Source organism: Panthera tigris, chromosome A1 (genome assembly GCF_018350195.1).
Source record: "Panthera tigris isolate Pti1 chromosome A1, P.tigris_Pti1_mat1.1, whole genome shotgun sequence".
Classification (NCBI taxonomy): domain Eukaryota; kingdom Metazoa; phylum Chordata; class Mammalia; order Carnivora; family Felidae; genus Panthera; species Panthera tigris.
In genome coordinates this window covers 207972140-207990051 of record NC_056660.1, presented here as the reverse complement: position 1 = coordinate 207990051, position 17912 = coordinate 207972140, and the positions used below count along the sequence as shown (strand labels likewise).

The following is a 17912-nucleotide window of genomic DNA, read 5'->3' as shown; positions in this document are numbered from 1 at the left end:
GGTTTTTAATGGGGTCATTATTTTCTATTACTATTAGGGTTTTTTTTTTTTATACTTAAAGAAACTTGTTTAGAAACATACAAAAAAATTAACTGAGGAGAGAGGAATAAATAGAGCCATGTTTTAAAATTTGCTAAACATAGTGAGCATCATTTGGAGAAAAATTTGGCACTATCTATACAAATTTAAAATGCACATACCCTTTGACTTGGCAATTGTATTTCAGGAGGTTTTGCACAAGTGGGCAAATATGTATGTCCAAAGATATTAAGCTCAGTATTGTGTAGGAAAGCAAAAGACTGAAAACAATGTAAATGTCCTTCAATGGGGTATTGTTTTAGAAAAGTATAGCCTATCCATACAATGAAAGATATCAAGAAAGTATAAAGAATGGGCTAGATATATATGTGGATGGATGTGGCCTAATCTCCTAAGTACAAAACCAACCTACAAGCAAAAACAGAAACCAGATTATAAAACATGATGTCTACCTAATGTTTTTAAGCAGTGGATGTATCTATATACATATCTGTTCATCTATACCTGGACTCCCTCTGGAAGGAGAGCCAAGAAATGGAGGTAGTAGGTATGTTTTAAGTAGTGAACAAAGGAACAGGAATGGGGTTGTGTGTGTGTATGGCCTTCGAAGTTCCATAGTCTGCCTGTTAGCACTGCTGGAAAGTTTTGTTCATTATATGCATGTATTACCTAAACTCTCAGACATGAAAATTACATACAACATTAAAGTTAGATCCTTCATCAAAGTAATTAGCTGTTAGAAGTTAGAACAATAACCTGGAAATTCTAAGGCCAGCTCCCTGGCCTTGGTTCTAGCAAGGACTTACTATCCAGTAGGTTCTAAAAGGTATCTTCTCAGTGTCTCATTCTCTTCAATAGTAAGTTGACACCCTCCTATAAATTATACATTGTTAATATAACCCAATAATCAGCAGTCAGTATTAGTTCAACATTTATAGAGATACCTCAGTAATTTACTTTGTGTGTAAACACACACAAACCTATTTGGAACAGTGTGCTATCAAATTTATTTTAATGTAGTCACCTTTAGGAATTTTTTCCTTCTTGGGTTTTGTTTTAGTTAGGAAGGCTTCCCATCTAAGGTAATTCTTCAGATTCTCCCATCTTTCTATTTCATACCATTTTTAAAATTATTTTTTAGAGTTAAATTTCTGTTCACCTGAAATTATTTTAGTGAAGGGAGTGAGGAAGGTATATTTGTATACTGTGGCCACTGTAACAAATTACCACAAACTTGGTGGCCTGAAAAACAGAACTTAATTCTCTCACGGTTCTGCAGGCCGGAAGTGTGAAATCAAGGTGTCACCAGAGCCGCATTCCATACAGAGGCTCTAGGGGAAAATTTGTTCCCTGCCTCTGCTAGCTTCTGGAGGCTGCCTGCTAGCTGGGCTTGTAGCCACATTGCGCCAGTCTCTTCTCCATCTTGGCAATGCCTTGTGCTTTGTGTTGGTTGCCTCTTCTGTCTTACAAGGATACCTCTGATGTCATTTGGGGCCCACCCAAGATGATCCAGGACCATCTCCTCATCTTAAAGTCCTTAATCACATCTGCAAAGACCTTTTTTTCCAAATAAGGTAATATTCACAGCTCCCAGGGATTTAAGGTGGGTATTTTGGGAGGGACTATTTTTCCAGCCTACAACAGCAGAGCTCCAGTTTAATTTTTTTCCTCTTGGTTAGCCAGTTGCTGTAACACTTTTTAGTTGGATGATCTAGTTTTCCTCATTGAATTGAAATCACATCGTTACACACACTGCACTTACATATGAATTTTAGCCAATTTATGGGCTCTCTCTTCTGTTCTATTAATTAGTCTGTTCAAGTAGCAGCACCAAACTTTTCATTGTTGTAGGCCTTCCTACATTATTCTTCTCATTATTCTTCTTAGTAAAAATTTTCTATTTTTATAGGTGTCCATGACTTTAAGTTATCTAGGAAACACCTCCCCCCACCTCAATTCTTGGTAATATTTTTACTGGAATTGAGTTATATTATATATTAATTTAGATAGAGTTTTACAATATTGGTTCTTTTTTTTTTTAATTTTTTTTTTAATGTTTATTTCTGAGACCGAGAGACAGAGCAAGAGTGGGGGAGGGGCAGAGTGAGAGGGAGACACAGAATCTGAAGCAGGCTCCAGGCTCTGAGCTGTCAGCACAGAGCCCGACGCGGGACTCGAACTCACAGACTGAGAGATCATGACCTGAGCTGAAGTCAGTCGGTCAACTGACTGAGCCACCCAGGCGCCCCTACAATATTGGTTCTTTTAAACCAAGAGCAGGGTATGTCTTTCTATTTAGTCACATCTCTTTACCTCTCAGTAGTATTTTTAAGTTTTCTTTAAATCTTTCACATTTTTATGCCATTGTAAAAAGAATCTTTTCTTCTGCTGAATTTATGACTCCTTTTTATATATTTTGAATATTAACCCCTTATTGGATAGGTCATTTGCAAATATCTTCTATTTGGTAGGTTGTCATTTAGTTTTGTTGATGGTTTCCTTTGCTGTGTAGAAGCATTTTATTTTGATGGAGTCCCACATGTTTATTTTTGCTTTTGTTCTCTTGCCTTAGGAGACATATCTAGAAAAATGTTACAACTGATGTCACAGAAATTATTGCCAGTGCTCTCTTCTAGGATTTTTGTGGTTTTGGGTCTCACATTTAGGGCTTTAATCCATTTTGAGGGTGTGTGTGTGTGTGTGTGTGTGTGTGTGTGTGTGTGTGTGTGTGTGTATGGTGTGAAGAAAGTGGTCCAATTTCATTTTTTTGCCTGTAGCTATCCAGTTTTTCCAACACCATTTGTTGAAGACACTGTCTTTTCCCCACTGTGTATTCTTGCCTCATTTGCTATAGATTAATTGAGCATTGAAATGTGTGTTTATTTCTGGGCTCTCTAGTCTGTTCCATTGAACTATGTCTATTTTTGTGCCAGTGCCATGGTGTTTTGATTACTACAGCTTTGTGGTATATCTTAAGATCTGGTGTTCTGATACCTCTATCTTTGTTCTTTTTTCTCAGGATTGCTTTGGATATTCGGGGTCTTTGTGGTTCCATACAAATTTTGAGATAATTTGCTCTAGATTTGTAGAAAATATTGTTGGTATTTTGATAGGGATTACATTGTATTTGTAGATTGCTTTGGGTAATATGGACATTTTAATAATGTTTGTTCTTCCAATCCATGAGCATGGAATATCTTTCCATTTGTTTGTGTCATCTTCAATTTCTTTCATCATTGTTTTATAGTTTTCAGAGTACATTCTTTCACCTCTTTGGTTAAGTTTATTTCTAGGTATATTATTCTTTTTGGTGCGATTGTAAGTGTTATTTTCTTAATTTCTCTTTCTGGCACTTTCTTTATTTGTGTATAGAAACACTAACAACTTCTGGGGATTAATTTTGTGTACTGCAACTTTACTGAATTCATTTATTACTTCTAATATGTTTTTGGTGGAGTCTTTAGGATTTTTTATGTGTAGTATAATGTCATCTGCTAATGGTGGTGGTTTAACTTCTTCTTTACCACAATGGATGCCTCATTTCTTTTTCTCGTCTGATTGTTGTGGCTTGGACTTTAGTATTACGTTGGATAAAAGTGGCAAGAGTGGGGGCGCCTGGGTGGCTTGGTCGGTTAAGCGTCCGACTTCGGCTCAGGTCATGATCTCACAGCCCCCGTGTCGGGCTCTGTGCTGACAGCTCAGAGCCTGGAGCCTGTTTCAGATTCTGTGTCTCCCTCTCTCTCTGCCCCTCCCCTGTTCATGCTCTGTCTCTCTCTGTCTCAAAAATAAAAAACGTAAAAAAAAAAAAAAAAAGTGGCAAGAGTAGACATCCTTGTCTTATTCCTGATCTTAGAAGGTTCTCAGTTTTCATCACTGAGTGTGATGTTAGCTGTGGGTTTTCATATATGGCCTTTATAATGTTGAGGTATATTCTCTCTAACCCTACTTGGTTGAGAGTTTTTATTATGAATAGATGTTTCCCAATTTAAGTTATCTAATTGTATTGACTAATAGTGCCAGAACAATATTAAATAATATCATGGTTGCACACATCTTTTTCTTTAACTTTAACAGGAGTGACTCTATTAGGTTAAAATACCTAATTGGCCTTTTTGTAGGTGAAAAAAAGTCAAATATTGGCAATTTCATATTGTTCAATTTAACGATACATCTCCATGAAGCATAACTTTTGAAAACTCACACATGCAAGACATTAAGGATGAATCCATATCTTTCTCTTCCATTTATTTATTCAATAAAGATTTATTGAACACCTATAATATGTCAGGTACTGTTCTAGGTTATGGGGATACAGTAATTTTTATGGAACTTATATTCAAGTAGGCAGAGACAGACACTAAATAAATCCATAAATTTTAGATGGTAGTTAGTGCAAAGAATAAAACTAAAATAGAGATAAGAGGATGTAGCAAAAAGGGTGCTATATTTTAGCTATGGTGATTGGGGTAAAACCTCTGCTAAGTGATTTTTGACTTAAATGAAATGAGGGAGTAAGCCATGTAGATATCCAAGGGAAGAGCATCCCATGCAAAGAAAACACCATACAAAGACCAGAGGTATGTTTATCTGAAAGAGATGCTGAATTTTATTGGATTTGTTTATTATATTTCTGTGGAAGTGATCATATGACTTTTATACTTTGATCAAGAAATACAATGAACTATATTACTGAATTTCCTCATATTGAATTATCCTTGTTTCTTTGGTATGACCCTAACATAGTTAATGTTTGTTCTTTGTCACGTGTCAAACTGGGTTCATAAAAATTTTGTATGCTTTTTCTATGTATACTCTCAGACTGTTTTGAATACCATTAAATCTATCTACTCTGTAAAGAGTTGATAAAATTCACCTGTGAAAGTGTTAAAACCTGGTGCTTTTGTGGAGGAGAGGTTAAGTAGTAATTTCTTAATTTTTCGCTTTCTTTTCCATCCCCTCATGATAAATACTCTATTGGGATTTTCCTACTCTTCTGAGTCTGCTCAGTAATTAGTATTTTCTTGGGAAATCATTCATCCAGATTTTTAGTTTTAAATAGAATTAATTGAAGCAGAAGTTCTTTTTGTTTTTTGGTGACCGGTTAACAAATGATACTTTCCTGCATTGTAGGTGACTTAGTTATATTTACAGTTGAATAATGTGCTAGTTTAAATATTAGCTCTGTAAAGTGGGGAGAACAGGTCATGTCTTTTACACTACATGTGAGGAGACTGAAGCTTGCAGTCGAGAGTGATTGTAGCTGGAGCCGCACTTCAGCTCTCTCTATCCCTAATCTCATGAGCTTTTCAGAGGACTGTGCTCTCTCTTGATATATACCCTTCTGCTGTTGTGTTTTGCTCCCATCTCCTTCCTTCCACCCAATTTTGTCACCTTCCATTTATTGCATGCTAACTAAGTTCATGGCACTGTCTGTGGCATGTGATTCGTTAGCCAGAATTGCAGTGCTATTTCTCCTGTGTTCACCTGCTAGAGTATACTGTTTACTGCCAAGTGGCAAAGTGTTCGAAGGGAAGCTAATATTTAAAAGGATCTTTTCGTAAAGGTCACTGTAATTGAGAATGTGTGTCTGGTTGTTTTTCTTCGCTGCAATTGACTTCTGTCAGTGATGAAATGAAGATTTACTGTATTTCCCTTTATCACAGAAGAGCACAATTAGACATTACCTAAATCTCCTGGCTTGCACATGAACAAGGCATATACATACCTTTGTTCTCCAGTGGTGATCACAAAGAGTCTTTGAACACTTCACCTTTATTGGTTGAGTATTTGCATTTCGTTCCTGGCACCAGCAATGTAATAGCCATGGAAGTTTTAAAACACAGCAGGATCACAGAGGCCTCTTGTTCAGCCACACATGGTCAGATTCAATTACAGTTTCTTGTTAAAAGAAGTGGCTGGAGAGAGGGGGGAGGAGCTGGCTGGAGAGTGGGTAGGATATAGATCCAGAATGCTATTAGCTTACACATCAGACGGGGATGGACGTGCGTGGGAGCCTGGACCCTGGCCAGTAGCCTGCCAGCCTGACAGCTCTGTCAGCCATGGTCACTTTTCTTGCCAGAGAAGCTGCCATTATTGCTGGTTCGGTAGATTGAATCTTCAACGTGCATGTCTTGTCAGATATGGGATACATGAATATGTGTGCATATTAAAATATCATTCCCATCCATAAAGGATCCATTTAAAGTCATGTTAAATCAGTAGGCAATATTTAAACAGGTTCTTTTTTTTTTTTTTAACGTTTATTTATTATTGAGAGACAGAGAGACACAGAGCATGAGCAGGGGAGGGGCCGAGAGATGGAGAGACACAGAATCTGAAGCAGGCTCCAGGCTCTGAGCTATCCGCACAGAACCCGACATGGGGCTTGAGCTCACAAACCACGAGATCATGACCTGAGCCGAAGTCGGACGCTTAACCGACTGAGCCACCCAGGCACCCCTGAAGAGGTTGTTCCTTAAGTGAGTAAAGGTTTATATATTATTTGTGTCAGGAAGAGACATAAACCCACAGAAGAAAATGTAACTTTTTTCCTGAGTTATATTTAGGTAACTGATCATCCCTGTCCACCATATTCCTATATAGAGGCCAGCATTTCTCAAAGTGGTTTTGTAGACTGCCTTGTGTCAGAGTCAAGGGTGGGGGTAGGGGGTTAAAGGTACAGGTTTCTAGACTGCACCTCAGACCAACTCAGTTAGACTTTGTGGGCTTGGGACTGGAAATCTGCATCTTAAGAAGTTTCTCAGGTGATTATTTTGCACACTAAAGTTCAGTAATAATACAAAAGTAATTATTTAAAATAAACCACAAATGATTCACCCTTAGAAAATTCAAATGTACAGAGTAGATTATTCTAATTATACAGGTTTATACTGAAGACAGATTACTTACATAACCAAATAATTTCCCCCAGTGTTTTTTTAAATAGCAAGCCGCTGTGGTGTATTTAATATATAAATTATTTTACCAAATATATTCTACATACAACTTTTTGAAAACATACTTTTTTTTTTTTTTTAATTTTAATGTTTAACTTTTGAGAGAGAGGGAGAGACAGAGCGTGAACAGGGGAGGGGCAGAGAGAGAGGGAGACACAGAATCCAAAGCAGGCTCCAGGCTCTGAGCTGTCAGCACAGAGCCTGACGTGGGGCTCTAACTCACAGACCGCAAGATCATGACCTGAGCCGAAGTTGGACACTCAGCCAACCGAGCCACCCAGGCGCCCCGAAAACATACTTTTTATATGAGGTGAGGAACACCTGATAGCCAAAGCAAAGGGTGTAATAATAATGACATATTTATTATACTTACACCATGCCAGCCTTGTTTAAGAACTTTGTATATATTCATTTAATCTCCACAACATCCCTATGAAGTAGGTGGTATCATTGTTCCCATGTTATAGATGAGGAAATTGAGGCTTATAACTTGAACAAAGCCACACAGGTAGCAGGTGGCAGAATTGGGAGTTGAATGCAGAAGTCTGGCTTCAGAGTCAGGCTTCTGCTTTTGACAACTATAGTGTACTGCTTCTCATCACAAAGCAACCAGTAATTATTTAAAAAATTGAGCAATAGGGAAGCTGAAAAGACTATCGTGTGAGCCAGCATGGCATAGCCGAACACGAGACTAAGAATCAGAAGTTCTGAGGTGTTGTGCTCCCTCTGTGCTTTACTTACAACTCGCTGAGGCTGTTTCCCCCTCTGGGAAGGAAGAGAGCAGGGCTGCAGTAACGCTGGCTACAAATGTGAGCCTGGAGAGGGTACTGCTAACACCTGGGTGGCCCCAGGCCTGCGTACTCTTCAAAGATTTTATCCTTCTGACTTGTTTAACGATTTAGTGATAAGGCAGGTGGTGGTGATTTTAGAAGGCTCTTTCTGTTTTCCTTTCCTCACTTTCTTTCTGTTTCTAGTTGCCACAGGCTTCACATTTGTCCCTTTTTCCACCCTCACTCGTCTTTGAACTCACACACCCAGCATTATGAGTTCGTGTGCCCTATTTGATGAGTCTGAGATATGTTTATGTAGTTTCCAAAATATTATGTGTTCCGTTTGTGAAGAAAATAGAACATTCTTTCTCTAGTAACATCATGTTGCATCTCATCTTCTTATGCATCCCGAATATTAAAAAATTATCTTTGATTAGCTCTTCACCAGAAAGAAGGGACCATTTCAAGTGGAATCTTTTGGTCAGGCCCTTTATTTAATCTTAATAATTCTGCAATTGTGATGACTGGGTCACAGTTCATCTGGACCGTATTCATTCTAACAGGGTTAACAAGTGTGTCAGATTGTCAAGTCATGGCTATAATTGACTTTGGCTTTGAGGTTTTCCTTCATAATAAACAATGGGCCCTGAGCCAAAAAAGCTTGTGGTTTCCACTCACATAGTGATGACTAAATATTACGAGTGATTTCTCCTCATCCTCATTCTGTGACCCTGGAGCTGGCTTTGAATGAATCATGTTAGAAGAATATCTGTAATTAATGAGAATGTGACCTGTGGACTTGCCATTGCAGCTGAAAACATTCTGAGATTCTTCTGTGGCCTGAGCACTAAAAAAGGAGCATAGAAGGCCCAGGTTGGAGCTTAGTCAGAAGAGAAAGGACTGCTCGCGGACACTTTGAATCTCTCGCACAAACAGTGCACTGCAGAAATGCCCTCATAAGAGTATTGCAGGGGGAATCTGACTGTTCTACACAAAATTCTTCTGGGCAGAACCACCAAAGGTGGGATTCAGTTTTTGTTGGGCTTCCGACGTTTTTCTGTTAGAACACAGTTGCTGGAAAAGACTCACTTTGTACAAATAACTTTGAGAATTCAGTTTAAAAAAATGTCCCAAGAGGAAAATTATTCAGCACAAAGTATCATCTAATCAGAATTTGTAGATTTGAGAAAGACATTTGCTTAAGATTTTACATTTGCTTCATGAAATATTAACTATTAGCAAATGCAGAGTTTACTGAAGCTAAAACAAAATAAAACAAAAAACCTTTCAGCCCCTCTCTGATTAGTTTATTTAATGATTAGTAATAATAACCATGTTGATATGTAATCTGTTCTCCTTTTCTTGGTAAGTCTAATAAACAAGTTGACATATACAGTCAAGTGAAGAATGTTTACTATTCGCAAAGTGAGTTAAACTGGAAAACACAAGTTTCACATCAGCCTTCTGTAAGCTTAAGTTTTCATTTAATACTTAGGAAAATGGGTAAGTGTGGGCCACAAACCAGTAAAATAGGTAGCCTGAATAAAGCTGATTTCAATAAGGTGGATTACTCTGCTTGTGCTCACTGAGGCTTTCCGTGTTCCTGCTAACCTGTTGAGCAACTGTGGTGATTATACTTTTGGCTGAATGGAATGTTCCCCTTACCTCCTTTTTCTTCAAGTCAGCCTCTTTATAGGCTTTTGTTTTGGGCAACTTACATAAATCTCCAGCCATGAGGCTGAAGGTTTGAGTTGACAATTTCCTGTCTCTTGAGAAAGGAGGTATAGAATCCTGGAGGAACTGATTTAATAGAACACAGGTAATGGATCGGTAATGGAAATGCTTTCTCAAGGTGGTGGAATATATTTCTTGCTCATTACTTATTTATATTTGTATTTCCTGAGTTCCTGCCATGTGTTCAGGCCCATTTGGTTTGATTTGTTCTACTATTCCTTATGGAAGCACTCAACAGAGTCTATATTAAAATCAGTACATAAATTCCATTTCTTCAAGCAGCCCAGAAAGGAATCCATTTTTGTGGCCAGTGACAATGTGAATAGAGGCTTGAAGTATTTTTTGTTGTTGTTTATTTGTTGGTTTCCTGTTGGTTTTAAAAGCAGGGATTTCTGGACCAACTTTTAAGTGTTTTCAAATCCATTAACTTTTTTTTTGAATGTGTCATTTTACTCCTGCTTGACATTGTTGATTTGTTTTTATAGTAGTTTTCTATGCCAAGGGCAAATTAGGCCATCCCCCAGGGAAGAAATCTTTTGGTTCTATTCCTAACTCTGTTTAATCATCTCTGTTTCTCATTGTCTTAAAAAGTAGTGACTGAAGAAATCAGTTTTAAATGCCCTAGATAATCCTGAATTGAATTTTTTTTTTTTTTTTTTTTTTTGCTCTTTCTCATACATGAGTTTCCAAAATTTTTCAAAAGAATAACTGCTGGAAATAAATTTGAAGATAAACATTGCTGAAAAGACAGAATAGCTACAAGATTTAAAGTTATAATTCTCTCACTTTGCTTCTATAAAACACTGGCATTCTCTAGACTAGACAGAGGTGTTCAGTGTACTCAACTCAAATACTGTTTTTTTAAAGAACCTGGTCTTTATTCAGCATATAGCTTTTATGGAGGGCTCTGATTTGTGCTGTAAGAATGTTGGTATGGGGGCAGGTTGGATTGGAACAAGGGAAACTTCTGTCTGTGGTCCACATCTCCGTTCACCTCGTCATGCCTAACCCCCAAGAAGTAAAGACTGCTCCTTTACTTCAAGGGTGGGCCTGTGAGAGTGCAGCCTTGAACCCCATGCCTGCGCCCAATCTTCAGTTGCATCATCCAGGGCCAGCTTCTCCAGAGGTGAGAAGTACTTTCCCACACTGGAGGAAGCTCATTGTGTTTAAGAGCTGATGTTAAGAAGACAGATTCTTACTTCCCAGCCTAGATTCAGAGCCCTGCTTTGCCACTTTCTTTCCCAAGCTGAGAGGGAAGGTGCGGTACAGCAGCCAGTACTGGCTCATGAGATAGATAAGCACAGGAATTGAGAGCAAGCACTTAGAAAATTGTGTAGCAAGTTGATATATGTTTGGAATCTAACAAAAATTTGGGTCAGTACTTTGCAGTCTTTTTATTTTTCTAGAAGTAGTATATTTGTCTGCAAGGGATTGGAAATTAGAAAACAAAGACTAGCCTTGTACCACGGATGGTTTGAGAAGCACTGCTCTAGGCAGGACCCCAGATTGGAGGGTAAGACCTTCTCCAGGGTACCTCCTGTTTATTCTAGAAGTGGGTTCATTCTTCCTTATTCCCAAGTCCAAGGAGTCTGGTTCGTTCTTCTTTTTTTAATCCAAAAAAAATTTTTTTTTAATTTTGGTAAAACACACATAAACATAAAATTTAACCTCTTAATCATTTTTACGTGTACATTTCAGTAGTGTTAAGTACATTCACATTGTTGTACAACCAATCTCCAGAATTCTTCTCATCTTGCAAAACTAAAACTCTGTACTCACTAAACAGCTTGTCCTTTCCCCTCTACCCAGTCCCTGGCAACTGCTGTCCAGCTTTCTATCTTATAAATATGACTATCTCAGTACCACATATAAGCGGAATTATACAGTATTTGTCTTTTTGTGACTAGCCTATTTCAGTTAGCATAATGTCCTCCAGGCTCAGGCGTGTAGCATTTGCCAGCATTTCTTTCCTTTTTAAGACTGAATAATATCTCATTGTACGTGTGTGCCACATGTTGTTTATCCATTCATCTGTCCACGACACTGAGGTTGCTTCTGCCTTCTGACTGTTCTGAATAATGCACGGAACATTTATTAATCTCTAATAAAATATCATTTTAAGACCCTTCTTTCAATTCTTTTGGGCATATTTCCTGAAGTGGAATTGCTAGATCAGATGGTAATTTTATATTGAAATTTTTGAGGAACTGCCATATTATTTTCCCTAGAGGCTGCACCATTTTGCATTCCCACCATCACTGTGTAAAGGGTCCCAGTTCTCCACATCCTGGCCAATACATGTTATTTTCTGGGTTTTGTTTGTTTATTTGTCTTTTGTTTATAGTAGCCATCCTAATGGGTGTGAGGTGTTATCCACTGTGGTTTTGATCTGCATTTCCCTACTGATTAGCGATGTTGAGCATCTTTTTATGTGTTTGTTAGTCTTTTGCTTGTCTTCTTTGGAGAAATATCTATTCAAGTCCTTTGCTCAGTTTTTTCTTTTTAATTTTGTTAATGTTTATTTATTTTAGAGAGAGGGAGACAGAGTGCGATCAGGGGAGGGGCGGAGAGAGAGAGAAGGAGACACAGAATCTGAAGCAGGTTCCCGGTTCAGAACTATCAGCACAGAGCCTGATGCGGGGCTCGAACTCCCGAACCAGGAGACCAGGACCTGAGCCAAAGTCAGACGCTTAACTGACTGAGCCACCCAGGCACCCCTCCTTTGCCCAGTTTTTAACTGTATTGTTTGGCTTTGTTGTTGTTGTTGTTGTTGTTGTAGTTATTGTTGAGTTGTAGTTCTTTATTCTAGATATTAATTCCTTATTAAATATATGATTAGCAAATATTTTCTCCCATTTCATAGGTTGTTGCCTTTTCAGTCTGTTAGCTGTGTCCATTGATGCACAGAAATTTTTAATTTTGATATAGTTCAATTTACCTGTTTGTCTTTTGTGGTTGGGCTTTTGGTGTCTTATCAAAGAAATCATTGCCACATCTAATGTCATAAAGCTTTTCCATAATATTTTATAGTTTTTGCTCTTAGGTTTAGGTCTTTGATCCATTTCAAGTTAATTTTTGCATCATGTGAGGCAAGGGTCCAGTTTTATTTATTGCATATGGTACAATTTTGCCAGCACCATTTGTTGAAAGGGGCCTACTTCCTACAGTCAGGTATTCCCTACCTGGCCAACAAAATGAAAGACAAAGTGCTAAACAAGCATTGCTGGGAAAATTTGGGTAGTTTATACCTTGATTTTGGCAACTGGGGGAAGGAAAGCCTGGCTATTTGAAAGCTAAACGTCATGATTTGATGTTGCATATACAGAATATGGTTGTTTTCCAGCAACACTGTTATTAGTTTTAAAAAATGGAATTTAAAATACTGAATTTCATGGAGTTTTGCAAAGAGACCATTCTACCTTCCAAACAAACTCATATCCCCTAAGTTAAAATACCTATAAAGGACAAAGGAAACTGTATGGTCTGGTAATTCAAAGGGGGAGTCTTAAGTGATCCTGATATAAAGATCTACTCAGTAAATTTTGCTGAGTTTAGTGCTGGGGGAAAAGATACCTCCTCTGAAAAACTAGTATTTTTCCTTTTTCTTTTTCTTTATCTTGGCCACTGGGAAATTGAGTGTTGTATTATTATGTTTACCCTTTCATTCCTTTGTCATTCACCTTCTACTCAGTTGTTTTGATTTTCTTTATAAGTCCATTTTATTGAAGTATAATTTATGTCTAATGCAAAATCCACCCATTTCAAGTCTTGACAAATGTATGCACTTATGTAATCACCACTTCAGTCAAGATTATAGAACATTTCCATCCCCGCAAAATGTTCCCCATGCCTCTTTACAATTATTACCCCCTTTCTGCCCCATAGGAAATAGTTCCATTGATTCTACACCCTTCAAGTTGGCCACCAACCTGCCAAAAATACCTTTGGGAAGCAGGTAGAATATGAGAGTAACTACTTAAATGAAATAGCCTTTTTAAGCTCTCGGCTCTATTCTTCCTGTAATCTGTCATTTAATTTTTCTTTATATCAAAAATAAACACCATTACAATTTCTTAGTACTGAAGTCTCACTGCGGCTCACTCTGAGCTGGTGTCTTCAGAAGCACTGCCAGATACCGTTACAAGACTGTTATTTTTTCTCTTTAGAAATTAACCATCTAGGGGTGCCTGGGTGGCTCAGTCGGTTAAGCGTCTGACTTCGGCTCAGGTCATGATCTCACGGCTCATGGGTTCAAGCCCAGTGTGCTTTGGGCTCTGTGCTGAGACAGCTCAGAGCCTGGAGCCTGTTTCAGATTCTGTGTCTCCCTCTCTCTCTGCCCCTCCCCTGTTCACGCTCTGTCTCTGTCTCAAGAATAAATAAACATTAAAAAAAAAAAAAAAGAAATTAACCATCTAATCCAAAGGATTTTTTAAACCAGACAGATTTGTTCCCATATGGGTTTGCCCATCCCTAAGTGGTCCACAGCTTTGCCAAAAGATGAAATATGTAATGAGTACCAGTTGCCATATTGTAGCATGTTAGAAAGCCAGGGGTCCTGCTTTCTAGTAATTCAGCAACTCATGACCTCTGAAAATCTGCAGCTGTTTTTGGAAATGTTAGAGCTGTGACTTATTTGCAGAGGTCATGACAGTGTCTTGAAGTGACAAGAGGTTGAACCGACTGGATTGTGTATGGGGACACCTTGGGCTCGAGGTAGGTGTGTGGGTCACTAGAGAGACAGGAGTTGTAACTAACTTATGCATGAGGAATTCCAGTACATGGCTTGCATCAGAACAACATGAGCTTGAATGTGGATGGTATATAGTTCTTCCCAGGATAATAAATAAACAACAAGTAATGTCGGGTTTTAACCCTGTTTTTATTTGTCAAAGAAAAGGAATTGTTGTTGTCATTGTTTTAAAATTCTGGAATTACCATGATGTAATGAATTGAATTCAGGATGAAGATGTGAGCTAAAATAGATGATCTTCAGGTACAGTGTTTCAATATTTCCTTGTAATGTGATAGAGCTGTTTTTAAAGGGAAATCAGCATGACCAAAAGAAGCATAAATTATAACCATTTGACATATTCTTGAAATTATTTTCTGTGTGAATGGTATAAAAAGGAAAGTCCTTGAACCAGGTATGTTTACAAAGCACAGAAAGTCCTAATGCAAAGATTGCTTGAGGTACTGTGTGCCAGTATTTAGAGCAATGATACTCAGTGATGTATCCTAAAACGCTTGACATTTCAATGCATGGGGTGGAGAGGATGTCCATTTGTTTTGTTTTTTAGTTTTGCTGGCAGTGCTCAAGTTCCTATATATCTTATCTCTTATTTTAGACTCATTAAATAAGAAAGCTATTATCTCAAATTCTCTTGTTCATATGCACCATAATTACATGTATTCAGACTACTTAAGTCCAGGAACAACCCAGAGAGCTGTAAATAAAAATCATGTGTATTCCTTTTTCTCTGAATTTTTTATTATTTTTTTAAAGTTTATTTATTTTGAGAGAGAGAGAGAGAGAGAGACAGTCGGGGTGGAGGGTGCAGAGAGAGAGAAGGAGAGAGAGAATCCGAAGCAGTCTCTGTGCTGCCCGCACAGAGCATAAAGAGGGGGTTGAACTCATGAACCGTGAGATCAGGACCTGAGCCAAAACCCAGAGTCGGACACTTAACTGACTGAGCCATCCAGGTGCCCTAGATCATGTGTATTCTTGCTCAGTGACTATAATTTGGCCTCCCAAACAATCCCAATTAGCCTGAGTTTGAAGGAGAGGGTGGTTATGGATGTACGAGATTGTACTGAATTTGATACATTTTCATTTTATTTAAGAAAAGGACAGCATACATAGTCTGCTACAGAGAGAAAACCTTTAAAAGAATTGACTCTTTTGTTGAACATAATTAAATTTCCATTATCTTTTTCTTTGCCAGAAGTTTAATGATTAATACTTAATAATTAAGATGTAATTGATTCCCCAAATGTGCTTCCACTTGATGAAAGTAGCAAAGGTCTAATCTAATAAACACTTGCCAACTAAATTTTTCCTCTTTTCATTAACTTTCTTTTAGGACTCAGCCCAAAACCATGTTTGCCCAAGTTGAATCTGATGATGAGGAAACAAAGAACGAGCCCGAATGGAAAAAGCGTAAAATCTGAAGACTCTCACGTGAAAGCTATTTGCATGAGGGGGAGGAATATTGGACAGGATTTTTTTTTTAATGAAATAAAAAATGCATTTTTATGAGCAACTTTTGTGCTTTGCATTATTGAACCATTCAAAAGATTGGTGGCTACCCTTCACTACAGTTGTCCTTACATATTCTTAACTACAACTATGAAATCTGTAATATAAATGAGAAACAGATTCTTAGCCTATTACCAAGTGCTTTAGGTATTTGGAAACTTTATTTAACAGTTATTGGTCTTGTACAGATTCTTATAACCTTAGTGGAGGGGAATGTACATAGAGACAGACATGTGTCTTGAGCAATTCTAGGAGCATAATATGGAAATAGACATCAAAAAGTTTAGTATTTCTGTATAATTTCACCACAGTTGTTTACATGATTATAAGTAATTAGGCTGAGTTCAGGCTAAAAGCATTGCCGTACTAGGAAAGAACATGTATCTAATTATTCTTGAACAACAGACTACAGTGGTTAGGATTTAGGAAGCAGGCTTTGAAGTCAGACCCATGTGGGCTCAAACCTTGGCTCTGCCCTTTACTCTCTGGGTCACCTTGGGAGTTCTTAAACTTCTCTCTTCTAGTCTCAGATGATGATAGCACCACCCTCATAGATTTGTTACAGGATTAGATGAGACACTCCTTGTAGAGTGTTTAGTATAGTACCTGGCATGTAGTAAACATACAATACATTATTTCCTATTTTAAAATAGAGCTAATGATACCTACTTGGCCTGATTTTTATTCCTATTAAGTTAGGAAAGTGTAGAAATGCTTTGTATATGTAAGAGCTATGTAATTAGAAGATAATAAAGAATCATTCTAGGGGTATCTGGGTGGCTCAGTTTGTTAAATGTCCAACTCTTTTTTTAAAAAAATTTATTTATTTTTGGGAGAGCACAAGTTAGGGGAGGAGCAAAGAGAGGGGAACAGAGGATCTGAAGTGGTCTCTGCACTGACAAGCTGACAGGCTGACAGCACAGAGCACAATGTGGGGCTTGAACCCGTGAACCGTAAGATCATGACCTGAGCCAAAGTCAGACGCTCAGCTGACTAAGCCACCCAGACACCCCAAATGTCCAACTCTCGATTTCAGCTCAGGTGTTGATCTCAGGGTTGTGAGTTCAAGCCTCGTGTTAGGCTCCATACTGGGTGTGGAGCCCACTTAAAAGAAAAAAATCATTCTATAAGATCCTTGTGCTTTTGTGACTGGAAAACTAAAACAAAGGTTGGCAGTTTGTCCAAAGTAATAATGAGTCAATAGAGTAAAATTGTGTGGACTGGTTTCACACAGACCTGGGGTAATTTTGCATGTCAAATAGTCCCTGCTAGAAAATTCAGGAGTGCTTAGTCCTCTTGCCTTCTGCCCTCCTGCTCTCATTTAGCCTAGTGAATTAAATAATAATAAAAATGAATGATGATCCAAAATGTGTGTTGGAAAGTTGCAGGCCTCACATACCCACCCCCTCCCAAAAACCTTTTGTAACAAGTACTCACGTGTATGTAGCTTTCCCGCCCCTGCAGTTCTGAGGTAGAAATGGGCATTCCTCTATAAATACATCCTAAAAACCATTCTTGTCACCTGCTCTCTATCCTTTTTCCTTTCCACCCCTATCTTCATTCTATTCCCCTTCCCTCATCACTTAGCTTATAGGTAATAAGAACTAACATTTGCTACAAGCCTACTGTCTGATGACGACCATTCTGAGCTCTTAACTTGTAATAGCTCATTTAATCCTCAAAAAAAAAAAAAAATACCATGAGTAGGTAAAGTTGCTAAACCCATTTTACAGACAAGACAGAATAAACTCAAGAAGTCAAGTAATCTGTCTGAGGTAATAGTAGGGAGGGCTGTACAAAGACACTCAAGATTTCTAAGCGTCAGTAATTAACAAACTGCCTCAAGTTTCCTATTCCTGTTGAAATACACTTCATCCAAAATCAATTACAGACCAATATTTTGTTCCAACTGCTTAGGATTTGTAAATCTACTGTTTCTTGGATGAAATTTACTGAAAGCATTTCATATTTTTTCCCGGTCTTAACATAAACATTGCACCATATGGAAGTATTCGTCTTGCACAGCCAAAAGTTGTCATGGAGGGTTGGAGGGGGGAATAAAAACTATATCATAGCGGTCTTGGCGGAGCCTGCCTATGATGTAAGGGGAGAGAAAGACAGATTTAGCACGAAGATGATCTTCTCATTGTTACCCAC

At 38.1% G+C, this 17912-nt stretch overlaps 1 protein-coding gene across 1 annotated transcript in view; it reads left to right on the top strand.

Annotated features, from left to right (window-relative positions):
- Nucleotides 1–15755, top strand: part of WDR70 (WD repeat domain 70) — a 298120-nt gene extending 282365 nt beyond the window's left edge. Inside the window, exon 18 of the mRNA XM_007095461.3 lies at nt 15580–15755. Within this exon, the coding sequence (XP_007095523.1) occupies nt 15580–15667 (88 nt within the window). The 3' untranslated portion in view covers nt 15668–15755. The remainder of the gene's footprint in view (nt 1–15579) is intronic.
- The last annotated feature ends 2157 nt before the right edge of the window (nt 15756–17912 follow it).